This window comes from Neomonachus schauinslandi, chromosome 6, assembly GCF_002201575.2.
Source record: "Neomonachus schauinslandi chromosome 6, ASM220157v2, whole genome shotgun sequence".
Classification (NCBI taxonomy): Eukaryota; Metazoa; Chordata; class Mammalia; order Carnivora; family Phocidae; genus Neomonachus; species Neomonachus schauinslandi.
The window spans coordinates 122,842,029-122,858,831 of NC_058408.1; the positions used below are offsets into that span (position 1 = coordinate 122,842,029).

The 16,803-nt window shown below is 40.6% G+C and overlaps 1 protein-coding gene across 1 annotated transcript in view; it reads left to right on the forward strand.

Moving 5' to 3' along the window:
• The window catches only part of CC2D2B (coiled-coil and C2 domain containing 2B), an 89,415-nt gene extending 77,240 nt beyond the window's left edge, over positions 1 to 12,175 (forward strand). Inside the window, exons 29-34 of the mRNA XM_021700104.1 lie at positions 765 to 878; positions 2,791 to 2,925; positions 3,321 to 3,443; positions 8,185 to 8,243; positions 9,927 to 10,104; positions 11,987 to 12,175. Coding sequence (XP_021555779.1) covers positions 765 to 878; positions 2,791 to 2,925; positions 3,321 to 3,443; positions 8,185 to 8,243; positions 9,927 to 10,104; positions 11,987 to 12,175 — 798 coding nt within the window. The remainder of the gene's footprint in view (positions 1 to 764; positions 879 to 2,790; positions 2,926 to 3,320; positions 3,444 to 8,184; positions 8,244 to 9,926; positions 10,105 to 11,986) is intronic.
• Positions 12,176 to 16,803: the final 4,628 nt, after the last annotated feature.

Consider the following 16,803-nt stretch of genomic DNA (forward strand, 5'->3'; position numbering starts at 1 on the left):
CTGAAATGGATTTAGGGAGCACAGGGCTAACTTAATTAGTCAGCTACCCTGTCTTCTTCTGCAAAGGGAGACACAAGCATGTGGTTCTAGTGATTCAGTGATTCAAATCTAGCAGCACTCAAAGAGTTGTCATTAACTTTAGACTCTTCTGAGACTCTTTGACCTAATCAGAATATGTTCATGGGTATTATGATCCTGCAGAACATTGAAAGAGCCTCTAAAATATCTAAAAAATAACCATAAAAATAACCATTCAGGTAAATATTAGTACTCCTGAGTCTCCCTCCACCCCGTTCTTCCAGTTGAAGAAGTTTCAATCATCTTCCCGATGGGGCTTCAACTCCATCCTCTTCCTCTCTTTGAGTTGAGAGCACTATATTGGTATTGGACAGAGTGAAGCTCCATTGACCAAAGGATCCTTTCCTCTAAAAACTCTATGTGACTTCCTATCAGATGAGGTTTCTTAAAACATCAGTCTGTATGTCCCTGTTTTCCAAGGGCAGTTTAATATTTGTCCTAAACAGAAATATCCTATTTTTGGATGATGAACTATTTGGTCACTTATGCAGTATCCACATTAATTGTCCCATAGTAAGGGTGACCCCTATATTCCAAGTTAGTGTTCTCCCCAGTGTTTTCTCAGACAGAGGTATCAGAGCTTTGAACCTGGAGGGAACAGAGAGGCTCTAAATCTGTTGGCTGCTTATATTATTCATCTTTCTCTTCTGTTTTCTTTTGGCCTTGTTGCTTTTGCTTTGCCTCAGCGCTGCATCAGTTTGGCTATTGGAAATAAGGAAGAGCATGCCGTACTACTCTGTAATTTCTTTCTGTATTTTGGAAAGAAAGCTTTGGTCCTCCTGGGGACCTCAATGTTGGAAGTAAGTGCTGGAGTTAATACTTAAATAGTGTAAACAAAACTAATCAGCCTTCAGCTGCAAGTTTAAAAGACACCAAACCCAGTTTTCTGCCTTTTCACAAGCTAATTGGGGAATTTCATGTGCAACCAGTTATTTAGTTAAGAGGATACTGTTGGCTCATCAAAATGACCACCATGTAAAGAAAGGCTTTCCTTCACTTTTCTTTGTAAAGCTGTACTAATAATAGTGCTACTTCATGGGGTTACTAAGATATTAAATTACATAGTGAATATGTGACACTGAGAACGGCACCTTGGTTCATAGCAAATACTCAATAAATGGTGGTTATGGTGGTGGTGGTTGTGGTGATGTAACAATAGTCATAGCAGTAGTTGTAGGGGTTGTTAACTATCAACCACCATCATCTTTATAACTTTCTAATAATAGATTTAAAGATCCTTAAGAAATACTTCTCCCTATTCTTCCTTCCTCAGTTTTTAGTCATACAAGATGTGGGTCTGAAATTTGTGTTTACCTACCTGAAATTTTTACAACTTAAATATATGCTCCTGCATTCATACCTCCAGAAAGCTATCGTCTTTTGGATTGTTTCTATTTCTACCATGAATATCTTGATAAGGGTCAAGATTTCCAGTCCGGTTTTAGGCTTTGTGTTATGATCACTTATTTCTCTATATTTCCTTGGCATGGCTTATTATTTTTGTCACATTTGCAAGCTAAAAGCCCCCCCCCTTGCCATCCCCCTGTGTAGTTTTAAGTGCCACTAGATGGCAGTAAACAGTCGACAATATTTCAACAAACGTTTGCTTTTTGTGCCTGTGAGTCAACGCGGTGGGTGGCACCTCAGCTGTGTGTTTCACCTCAGCTGTGTGGCTGAGGTGAGGCCTCCTCTTTATTGTAAAGAAGATGAGCACAGTGATAAAGAACAAGAGCTTTGGAGAGACCAGGCTGCACGGCCCGGTGTTAAGAATTTGTGTTTGGGAGTCAGTCAAAGAAGGGTTTAAAACCCAGCAATGCCGTTTACTAACTGTGTGATCTTAGCTTGTTTACTTCTCTGAGCTTCAGTTATCCTCTCCCTAAACAGGACTAATGCCATTTACTGTTACACTAGACAAGCCCCTCAACCTCTGACTCTATCTGGAAGATGGGCATAATGATCACCCCATCTCAAAGAACTTGAAGTGAATGCAAGTGAAAAAATTTCATGTGAATGTTAAGCACGATACCTGGTGCACATAAATTCCCAATAAATGTTCAGTAGTCTTTATTATTATTACCTGAAATTGTTATTCTTTTCTAAGAAAACTTTGAACTTAAAAAGGTATGTTCAGAACAGAATGATAACATAATGACTACTTTTATTCCTCAGATGGTTTCCTATATACTTTCTCTCTAGCCTCTAACTTCAGATCTTGTTCTCAAAATTAACTTAATGGCTTTTTAACTTCACTTGGCTTTTTCAGAGCTTTAGGCAAGTGTCCATTTCCTAACTCTGCGTGGTGTTCCCCTTCAGTCCCCAAGTATATTCCACTCAAAGCAGGGCTAGTCCATATAGTGCCTTTGTGTGAATTAGGCCAAAGTATCCCTACCTCAAAACATTTCAGTGCTAGCTGTTGTCAGAGTATACTGATTTTTCTAGAACAACATGTTTTACTGCTGCGAGGGTACACCCTACAGGGCTGTACATGGCAGCACCAGCTCAAAAGTTCTCTTCTTTGAATCTTCATGCTAGCCTGGGCCTGAGGATTTCTGGAGCTTTGGCTTTTTTGCTTTTCAAAAAGACTTTGAAGACCCTAAAAAAAGACTTTTAGAAATCAAAGCTATCACATACTTACATTGTAATTTCCACATACAAAGATGAGTTAAGTCAACCACCCACCAAACATGACTGTAGCTCTTTTTCCTCATATAGGGACAAGTGGCTTATGTATTAACTCAAGAAACTGATGAATATTTGCTTTGGAATCCATTAACTGGGCAATGTCATAAGCAGTTTGACCCATTTTGTCCCTTACAAAGTGTAGACTGTTTGTTTGATGATCGAAATGTAAGTATATGGCGGGGGTGGGGGGCGCGGAATCTTATTTTGAGTTATCGCCTGAGAGTCAAACAGTGGACCTCTACCCTGGCTCTACATTAGAATTGTGTGGAAAACTCGGAGGAAACTACAGATGTTCAGTTAGAATCCCTGGGATATGGAGCCAGGGAAAACTTTTATCCATAAAGTTCCTCCGGTGATTCTGTAGTGCCTCCAAGATTGAGCACCAGTAATCAGTCTAATGTTCACATACCCCTAGAATTGCTTTACTTCTGACCTCAGAACCTCCTTTGGCTTCTACCACTTCATTTGGTATAGGACTGTAAAATTTTGCTCCATGCTAACCAGGTAGAGCCTTTGTGCTCCTATGTGCCTATACTGATTTTATGTTTATGTTTTAATAGGTCTGGTTTAATATTCAAGAAAATAATACACTGATGGCTGTACATTTTGACTTTTCAAAGGAAAGTTTCTGGAAACAGTTGCTTCCAAAAAATTTCCAAGGGACAAAAGCACATACCATACAGGTAAATTATATTTTTCCAGGTGTGTCTGTATGAAAGTTACCATTTATTCTAATCTTTGCCAGTCATACCAGCTCTTGTTACGTTTATATAGCTGGTTGCATGTTGATTTACCTGGCAATATTAATAAAATCTAGTTTTCTTCGCCATCCAGCCTGAGTTTGGGCTAGTCTAACCATACTCCTCTGCTTGCAGAAAAGAAGAGTTGAGAAGAAGGTATCATCTTAAATGTGAATTTAGATTTTAAAGTAAAAATTTTTAAATATTTATTCTAAAACTGAAAATATAATGTTAAGATGGTGCAGTAAGTTTACTTTGACCTAGTCCTTCTGTTCCACATCCGTGGCAATGGTAAAATATAAAAATTGAAAAACAGAAGGCTTATCTAGGCTCCAAACCATGAAGATTGTCTCATGGAATAGAAATAGGACAGAAATACTAGCAGCGAGTAGGGCCAAACAGGCGACAGCAGCAAGGTCTGAAAATGGTTCATGAAATCCAGGGAACCAGAGCTAGTCCCACTTTTTGGAGTCAGGGGTTGTGATGGGGCTTCCTACTTCACTACTCTTGAAAGAAGATGGGGAAGGAACGCTGCAGACTCACTGCCTGGGGCAAAAGAGGCAGGAGGAGGAAGCACCTCACACCTGAGGTCAAGAACAACCTAATGACCAGAGATGGCTCAGCCAGTGGATCTGCGATGGACTCAGTGTCACTTTGTGAGGGCACCCCAAATTTCACTTCAGTGGCTGTTTCTGGATTGAGGGCCAGGGCACAGCAGGGTGCAAGCAATGGCAAAATCCATAAACTAAGAGCTACGAGCCCAGAGAAAGTGAGAGGAAAAAAAAAAAGAAAAATAGGCAGAAAACAGTTCATAGAAGCAGAAACTTGAATGCTCAATTTCACTCACAATCAGAGAAATACAATTTAAAACAAAACACTACTTCACATGTATAAGATTGACAAAAGAAATTTTAAGTGTGATCATACCAAGTGTTGGCAAAGAAGCAGAGAAATGGTGGGAAGGTAAATTGCTATAAATACTTTGGAAAGCATTATGATGATATCTGATAAAATTGAAGATGCTCCATCTTTGATCCACCAATTCAACTTCTAAGTATATACCAAAAGGAGCAAGCACAGGGAGATAAGTACAATAATGTTCATTATAGAATTGCTTGAAATAGCAAAAAAGATTAAAAAAAAAAGAAAGAGGGGCACCTGGGTGGCTCAGTCATTAATCGTCTGCCTTTGGCTCAGGTCATGGTCCCAGGGTCCTGGGATTGAGCCCCACATCGGGCTCCTCGCTCTGCGGGAAGCCTGCTTCTCCCTCTCCCACTCCCCCTGCTTGTGTTCCCTCTCTCGCTGTGTCTCTCTCTGTCAAATAAATAAATAAAATATTTTTAAAAAAAGGAAAGAAACAATTCCACCAGAAAAAGAATACATGAGTTATGAAGTATTCATACTATGAAATCTTCTATATAGTAGTAAGGAAAAAATAAAACAATTTACACTAGTTCTCAACTTGGACTGTGTATCAATTACATCAGAATCTCTGAGGGTGGAACTCGCACACCTGTATTATTATTTAAAGCTCCCTGGGTGATTCCAATGTGCCGCCGAGGTTGAGAACGACTGGTCTAGAGCCATGCACATCAACATGAATGAATATTAAAAAAGTAATGTTAAGCAAAACAAAGAATATGTGAAATGACACATAGAGTACAAAATCACTTATATAATAAAAGTTTGAAAACTATGTGTTGTTTATGTATATATAGACACATACTGATAATGTAAAAGCATTCATAGGAATGATAAATACCAAATTTAGGTGAAAGGCTACCTTTGGAGACAAAAAACAAAATGAGATCAGGGAGCAACATACAAAGTACTTCAAGTCTATCTGTAATGTTTTACTTCTTTTTAAAAAATCTAAAACAAATGTAGAAGAATGCAAATATTAGATATAGCTAAGTGGTAGGTAAGTTGAGTGGATGTTCATTACGTTATTCTCAATGCTTGTCTGTGTATTTGAGCCATTTGACAATACCAAAAAGAATGCATGGAGGTTGCAGGGAAGGGATCAAACAGTACTAAACTGTATAAAGAATGTCCCCCCCTTCAGCATTTTTCCTCACTAAGAAATAGCCACTCTTAGGAGTAACTTAGTTGTGCGTCCTTCTAAACGTTCTCCACATGTTGCAAGCATATATATATTTTTTATATTTCCTGTTTGTAAAGTCATTTTAAAGAAGGGGAAATGCGCTTATCTCTCTTGAGCAAGCACTTTCAGCATCCATAAGCCATGCCTTACTCTTGCCCTCCCAAAGTTGTGACTGATGCCTTGCTGCCCCCTAGGGAGGAGAACAGTACATTTAGAGATGAGGTTTTATGTGTTCTATTAATCAGTCTATTAGGCGTTTAGTGAGCGCATCTCGCATGCCTGCTGAGCCAAGGCTATGTCAGGCATCGGTTCCACAAGGAAAAGACATGTCTCGTAGTCTGGGGGCTTGTGTTCTCAAGGAGCAAAGAGAAGGAAGCAAGCCCTTGCAGGACAGAGTGGTAAATGTGATTACAGAAGAAATGAGTGTGCTTTGGGAGCACGCAGCAGGAGGACCTGAGGAGAAGGACAGTTGCTGGGCTTCCTGGGAAAAAGGGATGAGGGGCAAAGGGAGGAAGGTGAGCAGGAGCCGGCCAAGGGGAAACTCAGGGTGGACAACCTCGCAGCAGAGTGAGGGTACAGCAAGCACGAAGATGTGCGGGGCATGGAGGGATCTGGGGAGCAGCTGAAAGGCAGCTTGGCCGTTGCCAGGGAGCGAGCAAGACAAGCTCAGGGTTGAGCAGAGTCCTGCTAAGGATGTGTCCCTGTGTCTCAGGGCAGTCAGAAGCCAACAGCACTAAGGCAAGGCTGCCATGATCACAGCTGTAGTTTCTAAAAGCCACTCTGCCTGAGCGTGGAAATGAAACGTTTGCCAAGTTGAATCTATAAATATAAAACTCAGAATTGCATTTGGCTTGTATCTCTACTGATTTCTTTCCTGTGGGTTAATGGCCCTCAATCTTCTGTCTTGCCACACACATCCCAAAATAAACTGCTATCTGTAGTGAACACTTCTGTATCGTGATCGCAGACACAAATTTAAGCGTGTAAGATGAGTATGTGGGTATGCAGAGATGAAGTTAACAGGGAAATCCTCTTGAAGTTTTAAAAGATAGGAATTCCCAGAAAGAAAGGGGACTTTGCCAAAAAAGGAAAGTGGACAAATAACCTTTATGAGGTATTTGTACTGAGTTAACATAACCCAGGCCTCTTTTTCGGGCCTGAAGTTGGCCTCACTAATCCATGAGTTACCTGCCGGAGAGAAGGCACAGGGGAGGGGAGTGGAGGTGTTGGAGGGTTGCACAGTGGTTGGTGGCAGCAATAAAGGTATTCGGCTTACCTGTCCTGTCTGGGAGAGCTGGTGGCCCTGCAACGTGACGCTGGAGTTCATAGTTCCCTTTCTGCAGTGCCTCCCATCTCCTGCCGGGATCTGTTATGGGGAAGCTCCCTGTGCCTGGGCCTGTTGTCACATCTGTCCACGGCAGGCACCAGAACCCTGGAGGGCTTGCTGAAACACAGAGCGCTCAGCCTTGCCCTCGGAGTTTCTGATTCAGTGGGTCCCATGTGGGGACTGAGAAGTTGTATCTAACTGCTTCCCAGGTGTGAGGTTGCTGGTCTGGGGTGGGGGTGGGGGGCACACTTCAAGGACCACTGGCTTAGATCACCACGTGACAGACTGAATCTTCTTGACCACTCCTGAGATATTCTAGCACCTAGAGGTCTAAGAACTGTTGCCATCTTTTTGCACAACCCTCCCTGTCTCTACAGCTTTCTCTGTTTCTCAGTTCAGGAATGCCCAAAGTAAAAATGTCTAAACCCAACCTTCTTGTCCACGTGAGCCCTGCGAGATAGGGCGGGGAGGGCTGGTTTGGGTGGTAGACTTAAAGAGTCCTCTCTCCTTGCAGCAAATCCCATAGGGCAGGGAAGGGAATATGGGGAACGTGGTAGAGCATTGCTCTCTGCTGTTTTTACAATGGCTTGGAGACAGGGGAAATTGAAATGGACCACACACACAGACACACACACACACACACACACACACACACACACACATGCACGCAAACAAAAAGACCCAACTCCTGCAAGCTGAAAGAAAAGGATACTCAAAAAAGGAAGATGATAAACCATGTTAAAGGAATAGTAATAACAATAATACCTGATTTTATTGAACAATATGTGCCAGGCTCTGCGTGTATTACTTTATTTCAAAATCTTCACAAGACCCTAGGGACATCAGTACTATTATTGTCCCTCTTTTAAAGATGTGGTAACTGAGACTCAGGTTAAGTAACTTCACCTAGACCCCAGTTGATCAGTGGAAGAGACTAAAGCAGCTTGCCAAAGGCTATCTGGTCTTATCGATAAATATGGCAAATGCTTGTTTGAATAAATGAATGTGGGCAGCAGCTCCGTCTCATCTAGGAAAAATACCCTAATTCCTCATCCTGTGCTCTGGTAAAGTAGTACTAAAATCAAAGGAAGCACTGTGATCTCTTTGACCTTGGTGCCTCTGTGGTGGAGTGATTTTGCCACATGAAAGGGGTTTGGGTTCCCCTTGTTACAGTTCGCACTCCAGGGGTGACCGCGATGTAAAGGTTGTCTCCCTAGAATCTTTTTTGACTTTCAATTGTCTGTATATTTCAGCCTGAAGAAATAATTTATTGTGAGACTAATAAAAGCATGATAGAAGATCTAAAGAACAGGTATCACCTTTATTTATATCTTACAATTACTACGTTTTCTCCCGAATCTTTCAGTCCTCCTTCCACCTTTCAGTCCTCTAACCCAGTCTCTCAAAATACCTCTGCGATTCCGCAACAGAAGCAGGAAATGGAGTTTATAATAGTCTCTTCCACTGAGTCAGCTGTCTTTTGGTCTGTGCATCGAAAAGCAGCCCCTCTGCCATTCCAGAACACTCCTTAAAAAGACCATCGAAGTAAAAAAATGGTTGCCTCTGGAAACATTGTGGGGCTGCTGTTGGGAAGTTCTCAACACAGACACCTGTTGATGTTAGAGTAATAATAATAATGTGGTAGCTAATACCTCTTGAAAGGACATGAAGGTAAATGGCCCACCACTTGGAGTATGGAAAAAACATCCAAGTTGGGTGGTAACATCAATACTGTCCCACACCCACCCCCAGCACTACCCCCTTCCCTTACACACACACACACACACACCCCACACACACACGTGCCCTAAGGAGTTACTCAGTCAAGCTGAACAAGTTTGTCAAAGTCACAAACTTTGCAGCAGGCTTTACTCCTACTCCAGATGTGTCAGAAGCTTCTAGATCTTACTGCCTCCAGTGACTCATGCCGACATAGTAGGCTGCCACATAAGCTGCTACCAACTGATCAAAACAAAGCATGACAAAAATAATTTTGCTACTCTCTTATCTCACTAGCACACAACTCCCACCTCTTATTCCCTTCCTTTTTCCTCAATTCTTAACAAAAAAAAGGGAAGAAATGGGCTAGAGAAATGATTCCCAGCTTCTGGTTATCAGAATCAGATTCATAGATTCTAGAACTATTTAAAAATACAGATGCCAGGGTCCCAGACCAGGCCTGTTGAATCGGTATCTGGAGGTACAATATGTTGATAAAGCCCTATTAGTGATTCTGATGCTTAGCTACTACTGAGACAGCAAACTCCAAACTGCTTGGTTACACCACGGACTCAGCCAAGAGGAGACTCCCAGTGGCTTTTTTTTAGAGCACACACTGATTCTGTGCAGAGATGAGGCTTCCCAAGTGGGCCCCATCAATCCAACCTGCACTGTCCCTGGAACAGTCTACCAGCAGGCACTGTTCTAGGGGCTGAATATACAGGCACAAATCCCTGCCCTTACGGAGGGTACATTCTAGTAGGGGAACCTGATCATCATACTTATCAGTCTGTGCCTATTTCCTTCCAACTCTGCTTGCTGAATTAACTGATCTAATAAATCCATCCCTGCTAACATCACCCAGACCAGATATCTGAACTTTGGTAAATGCAGTTCCTTGGAAACACAATGTTTTATGGCAGGGGAGGGTCCTGGAGAATGGGGATGTCGGTCCAGTGACCAGACAGTAGATGGTTGTCACATCACACCCAGTAGGCAGCTGCCTACACACAGGTAACTGGAAAAGAGCTGTGCCCCTGAGATCTCATTGCTGGCTACCCCAGGAAGCTTCTTGCTTTCCCAAGCCAAGCAAGAGCTGCTTCTCCCCAACTTAATAATGTGAATGATGGCAGATAACCTTAGCCATAGAGGTCTGGTTCATCCTAAATAAAAAAAAATATATCATTCTCATACTTGAGCAAAGTGCCGAAACTCTTACACATTTATTAAACAAATTGTAATTTGTCATAAACTAATCTTTGCATTCTTATGTTAGGATTGAAAGGACTCTGAAATGTAAAATGATGGAATGGCGACCTAAACAGCCAACACGTTGGAATCGACAATGCACTTATATTTTGCGAAAAATCCTTCCTAAACTAGAACTTGGCACTGGAAGCTTTGTTTCATCTGAAGAAGAGAGTGAATTTGAAAGACTACTACAGTTTTATTGGGTGTGTATATGATTTAGTGCATTAATAACATTTGTTTTATCTATGTTGTTCATTACTAGGTAATAGTAGCCTTAAATATCCCTGAAATGCTTTTATCTTGATCCTAGATGATGGATGATATGACATTAAAATACATTTATTTAAAGACTAAGAAATTTCAGATATACTGAACAGCTATTACCATGACCACACTTCATGACATTTTCTTGGAATCGGTCGTATGTTGTATGTTATATAAATCACAACCTCTGGAAAGAGATGACCAAAAGGAAATCACCTGCAACTGAGAAATTGAAAAATGATCCCTTGGTGGTAGTAATAGAATAGATTCCCTGTCCTTGGTTCTGGGCAAGAGGACTCCAGGCAAGCTTTAATATCTTTTATATGCAAAATACTCCAAATGTATGTACGCAGCCTGGACTTCTCTCCTGACCTCCTCTCTTATGTATTTACCAACACATTTGACATCATCCTGGATGGTTAAAAGGCATCTCAAACTCAACAAGTTCATAACCAAACATGGTGGGCATTTGGTATATTGCTAGGGTCCTTCTTCTTTTCCTCTACCTACCCCCAGCTCTGGATATCCTCTCGCTGACTCTTCCCTATGAACTGTTCCAGTGGGTGTTTGAAAGCCCCAGCCTCCCAAAAGTGAGATTCTTTCCCCCTACTATCCCATAGACTAGGAAATATCTCCTAGGGAAACCCTATGAGAGAAGAAAGGACAGAATCTGTTGGGAGTTCAGTACTTAGGCTGTCAGGTCGGGGGGAGCTGCAGGTGCTATTTATTCATGAATAGGGAGGAATTGTTTTGTTTTGCATTAAAAAAAACAGAATTAGGGGTAAACAGGTAAGCAAAGCAATATAAGCCAAGGTTTAAAACTTAGAATTTCTTTGTAAAATTATCTATTTAATAACACACAATCATAAACCTGAGCTGAATCCTGTGGCTTGGATTCAAGCCCTGGTTCAACCACTCACTAGCGTTAACCAAGTAACCTAACTTCTCTATACTTTCCACCCCACTGGGCGAGATAAACAGGGTTAAAAATAGTTATCTGGTTTGTGGTTATGGTGAGGATTAACCACAGCACCCAGCACTCAGCAAGTGTTTAGCAAATGTTAATTATTATTTGTATTTTATGTGCCAGGCATTGTGTTAGGCACTGGGGTTATGACCATAAACAGGGCGGATACAATCTTGTGCATTCACAGAGACTGTAGGCTAATGAAACAGACCAGAAAACATATAATTGCAATATATTTTATTAAGTAACATTGGAAAGGATAGCATCCTATTGCAACCACATGGGAAGGACACATGAACAGATTTAAGGATCAAGAAAAGCCTCCTGAAGTAAGTAATCTAAGGTTTGAAAGAGGTGTATGATTGTTGTCTGTGTATTATTAAATAGATAATTTTACGTAGGACCATGTACCATAATCCTTTAATCCCATCACATGGTTGTCACTTAAGAAATACGAACTGGATCAGTGTTAAATAAATTCTCCCATAATGCTCACTTAAATACCTCATTTGTAGGACCAGGTAATTTTTTCGTTGGCAGTTTGCTATTCTAGAAAGGGTGCAAGTATGTGGAGTGTTGAGTGTGCAGACTCTGGTTTCAGCTCTGGCTCTGCTCCTCTCTCTCTAGAAAGTGGGGATTATAGTAGAACCTACTTCATAAGGTTGTTTGAGGATTAAATATGTATGTGAAGCATTTAGTACTGTTCCTAGAACATCATAAGCACCTGTAAAATAACTGTTATTATTTTATGACTATCATTTTTTGAGGCTTTTGTGATATTTTTGCATACGGTGATTCCTGATTACCTACATAATTATAGCATGGGTTTACACGTCATTCTGTCTTTTGTCCAGGTCACAGGATTTCCTATCCAGATGCCATACACTGATGTACAGTCAATTATTGATGCTGTGTATCAAACTGGAATTCATTCTTCTGAGTTTCCCCAGACAGAATTTGCTCTGGCTGTGTACATTCACCCATACCCAAACAACGTGTTGTCTGTGTGGGTCTATTTGGCTTCCTTAGCTCAACATCAGTGAAAAGGAAGAAGGGAAAAGGAAAAAAAATGTGCTATGGGCCCCTTGCCCAGAACAATCAAGACTTTTCTGATACTTTAGGACTTTGCTACTTATCCTCAAGTCCAGCCAAGTATGAACCCAAGTTTTGTTCTTTTATAGAGTTGGGCACCATGGAGACTCACTCCCTGAGCCTTTGAGAATGAGTGTAGATGACCTCCCCACCGGAGACCTCTTCAAGGAGAACACTTTGGTTAGTCTGGTGGCCTTGGGTCACTGTCTACAGTAGGTCTTATTATGGGAAAGAAGTGATTCTGGCCCCTCCCTCTGAAGCCAGTATTACTTAGGTTGTAGGCCTCACACCACCTCCGTCACATCGCCTGGGGAGGCTTGTTGAAAATGCAGACTCCTACATCCCACCTAAGACCTACTGAATCGGAACCTCTGGGAGTGAAGCTCCAGAACCCATGTTATTGTAAACAAGACCCCCAGATCATTCTGATGACCTGTTAAGAGTGAGAACCCTGCCTTACAAAATGTTGTCATTACCAATGTGAGCTTGGCACGTTTGATGCTGGTTCTGATGCCATTCCAGGTGGAAGGTATTCCAGTACGAACCTGAGGTCATTGCCTCTCATAAGATAAAAGATTATTGCACTAGTGAAGTCAAAGGAAAATCTGCCACGTTGGGCTGAGGGCTGAGGCCAGCTTCTGGGGGCTTCCTAAAAGTTTTCACTTGGGATGCTACTGACCTGAAGTTCTTCCAGCTCCAACTATTTGAAAGGGTCTCCCAAGAAGCTCTGTTTGATATGCTTTCCTGATTCTGTGAGAAAGGGAGAAAATGGTCTTACTAAATCTCAAGGCTCCTTTTTCCCTTAGTGAACAGCCTGCCCATCCTGCCTCTGGCACTTTTCTGCTGCTTTCCTTTCCCCATGGAGGGGGGGCCAAGGAAGCCCATCTAGATCCTAGGAGCCTCGAGAGAGAGAGTGGACAGGGACCTGAGTCAGAAGCACTGCACTTTCTTCTCTTTAATTGTTCTGTGCTTCACAGAAAAAAATATACACTTTACTTAAACGTTACAGAACAACTTATTTTAGAAAAACCAAAGGATACAGATTTCCAAAGGTTGATGAGAGCACTTTTATAGGAGGTAAAAACAGGAGAAAGAAAATTGACCTCTCCCAGTGCAGAAGTGCGGGAGCTTCTTGGGTCACTCTCATAAGCAGAGACCCCAAGTTCATCTCTGGGGAATCCTCAATCTGAATTCTCTCCTGCAGAGCGCCTTCATGGGCTGATGCCAGAGAAGACCTCATTTATTTTCAGTGATGTTCATCTTGGACCAAACTTGAGATTACTAGAAGAGTAAAATAATAGGGATGTGGGTGAAGAGAATGCTTTCTCTCCAAGGTTAAAACCTAATCGTGTGTGTTCTCTGGCACACATATGAAAATTAATTAGAATTTTTGTTCTTATTTGAATGTTTGTGTTTAAATGCTATATGAAGTTTTGTTATTAACAAGTCTCCCACGGTGATTGGGGTAGCACAAAATGATGTCAATGGAAAGACAAGGTTACCAAAAAAATACTGAACTCATGCAATTCATTTCTGCGGCAACTTCAATATTTACATTACTATTTTGCTAGTTGTTTATGGTTTTTGAATTGTTAGGCCAGTCATGAGTAAGGGAGAAAGTGTTCATAGGCAAGCATAGAGGACCCTTCTGTATCATATGCATTTTTTTTTTACAGGTGTATGGATTTCTCAACTAAAATTTTTTCCTTAAAATTTTGAAACTGTAATGAACCATTTTTTTGGTCTACTTTAAAAATACATGATTTTATTCTTAAGTTTTTAATTCCAATTAGTTAACATACAGTGTTATATTGTTAGTTTCAGGTGTACAATATAGTGATTCAGCAATTCCATCCATCACCCTGTGCTCATGACAGTACCCTCCTTAATCCCCATCCCCTCACTCACCTGCCCTCTGCTAACCATCGGTTTGTTCTCTATTATAGTTAAGAGTCTATTTCTTGGCTTCTCTCTCTCTCTCTCTCTCTCTCTCTCCCTTCCTCCCCTTTGTGAATTTGTTTTTTTCCTTAAATTCTACATATGAATGAAATCATATGGTATTTGTCTTTCTCTGACTTATTTCACTTGGCATTACACTAGCTCCATCCATGTTGTTGCAAATGACAAGATTTCATTCTTTTTTTATGGCTGTATAATAAATATTCCACTATATATATATATATATATACACACACACACACACACACACACACACACATATATATACCACATCTTCCTTATCCATTCATCAAGCTGCTTCCATATCTTGGCTATTGTAAATAATGCTGCTATAAACATAGGGGTGCATGTATCCCTTTGAATTAGTATCTTTGTATTTTTTGGGTAAAAACCCAGTAATGTGATTGCTGAATTGTAGGGTAGTTCTATTTTTAACTTAAAAATACATGATTTTAAATATGACATCTAATTTTAAAGTTCTTTAAATCATTCCACAAATAATAATGGGGCATCCCTTATGTACCAGACACATCAGTATGTGCTAGAGTACAGCAGTGAAAAGACAAAGGTCCTGCCCCTGTGAAGCTTACATTCCTCAGGGGAAATGGACCATAAGCAAATAAACAATAACTGAGATCATTTCAGTGTGTACTGAGTGCTATAAAGAAAGTAAACAGGATGGCATGATAGAGAAGGACTTTGGTGGGGATAGAGGGTATAAGCAGAGTAGTTAAGGAAGTCCTCTCTAAAGAGACAATGTTAGAGCCGAGGTTTAGATGATTTATCAACTAGAATTGCATTCAGTTGCATGTAACAGAAACCTAATCATAGTAGCTTAACCAAATAGGGATTACTTTTTCACATAACTGCCAAGTTTAGAGGAGGCAGTCCAAGTCTGATGCAGTGGATCTGTGATGTTATAGGTGTACTAGTCTTCATCCATCCTCAGTGGGCCTGGGGCGGGGCCCAGTGATTTGCATTTATAACGAGCTCCCAGGTGATGCCTGGACTGCTGATCTGTGGACCACACCTTGAGAACCTTTGCTTTAGCCTCACATAACTGTTTCCATGGCAAGAAAACGCAGAAAGAGAAGGGGGAGGTAAAGGACGCAGCTGGTGTAGCTCTTTTAAAAAGCTTCCCAGGAGGCCATGCCTAGTAACTTCCACTTATCTGCCATCAACCAGAATTGTATCACTCCTAGCTACGGGCAAGCTGGGAGGTCACGTATAGTAAATGAGGTTTTGCTGTCCCAATAAAATCAGTGTTCTATTGGTAAGGAAGAAGGTGAGGGTGGCTTATGGGGTAGGCACCTGCGGCTTCCACAGATGAGGGGAAGCCAGTAGTGCAAACCTACAGCAAAAGCCTAGCAGGCAGAGAAAACTGCAATTGCAAAGGGCTTGAGTCCAGAAAGAGACACAAGGAGGGGACAGTAGAGGCACGTAAAGTTGGAGAGGTAGACAAAGATCAGATCACATCAGTCATGGTAAGGAATTCAGATTTTATTTCAAGTACAATAACAAATCATCGAAAGGTGTTAAGTAACTGAGTAAAATATTTTTCATATTTAAGACTACTTTAAAAATTACTTCTACAGATACTCATTATTTTGTGTAAGTGCATAAATGTGATATTTTTTAAGTGCAGCTAATTTTTTCTTTTTCTTTCTTTTTTTTTTGTTTGGGTCCCTATCCCACTGTTCTCTCCCCTCCTCCATCTGTATTATTCACCTCACTCACCTGCTTACCAACCAAGTATGCATCCTTCCACTTACCATCATTCTCAAATATACATATGGATGTATGTGTGTGTGTATATGTTCCTGTTTGCTTTATAAAAATGGGACCATATATGTATGCTTTTCTGTATGTTGCTTTTCTCCTTCGAAAATAGTAGAAATACCTCCAAGTGAACTAATCCTTATTTCTTAAAGGATCCATAGTATTCTAAAGCGTGGGCAGATCCACTACATACACTTAAGCAGTCCATGCACCACACAACTCATAATTTATGTGCAAGGACCCCTGGAGTTGTGTAGTATGTGGTGGCCTTTGTTGTGAATATGTTAGGGTTTATTCAACCATTCTCTTATTGATAAGAATATCTTTTGATCCAGTTGGTCAAAGTGTTGTTTAGTTTTTCTATACCCTTGCTGTTTTCTGTCTACTAGTTCTGTCAGTTACTGAGAGAAGTGTATTTAAGTTGACAACTGTAATTATGGGTTTGTCTGTTGTTTCTTTGAGTCCTGTCAGGTTTTGCTTCATGTATTTTGAAGCTCTGTTGTTAACTGCACATACATTTAGGATTTATGTCTTGGTTATTTAACCCTTTTATCATTATGCAATGTCCCTCTTTATCCTTATTAATTTTCTTTGCTCTGAAGTCTATTTTGTCTGATGTTTGTATACTACTCAGCTTTCTTTGGATTTGTGTTTACTTGGTATATATATATTTTTCATCTTTTTATTTTTAATGTACCTATATAATTTTATTTGAAGTGAGTTTTTTTATAAATAGCACATAGTTGGGTTATTTTTTTAAAAACCTTCTGACAATCTCTTTTTTAATTGGCATATTTAGTCATTGGCATGACTTAAGGTCATTATTTATGTTTGGACTTAG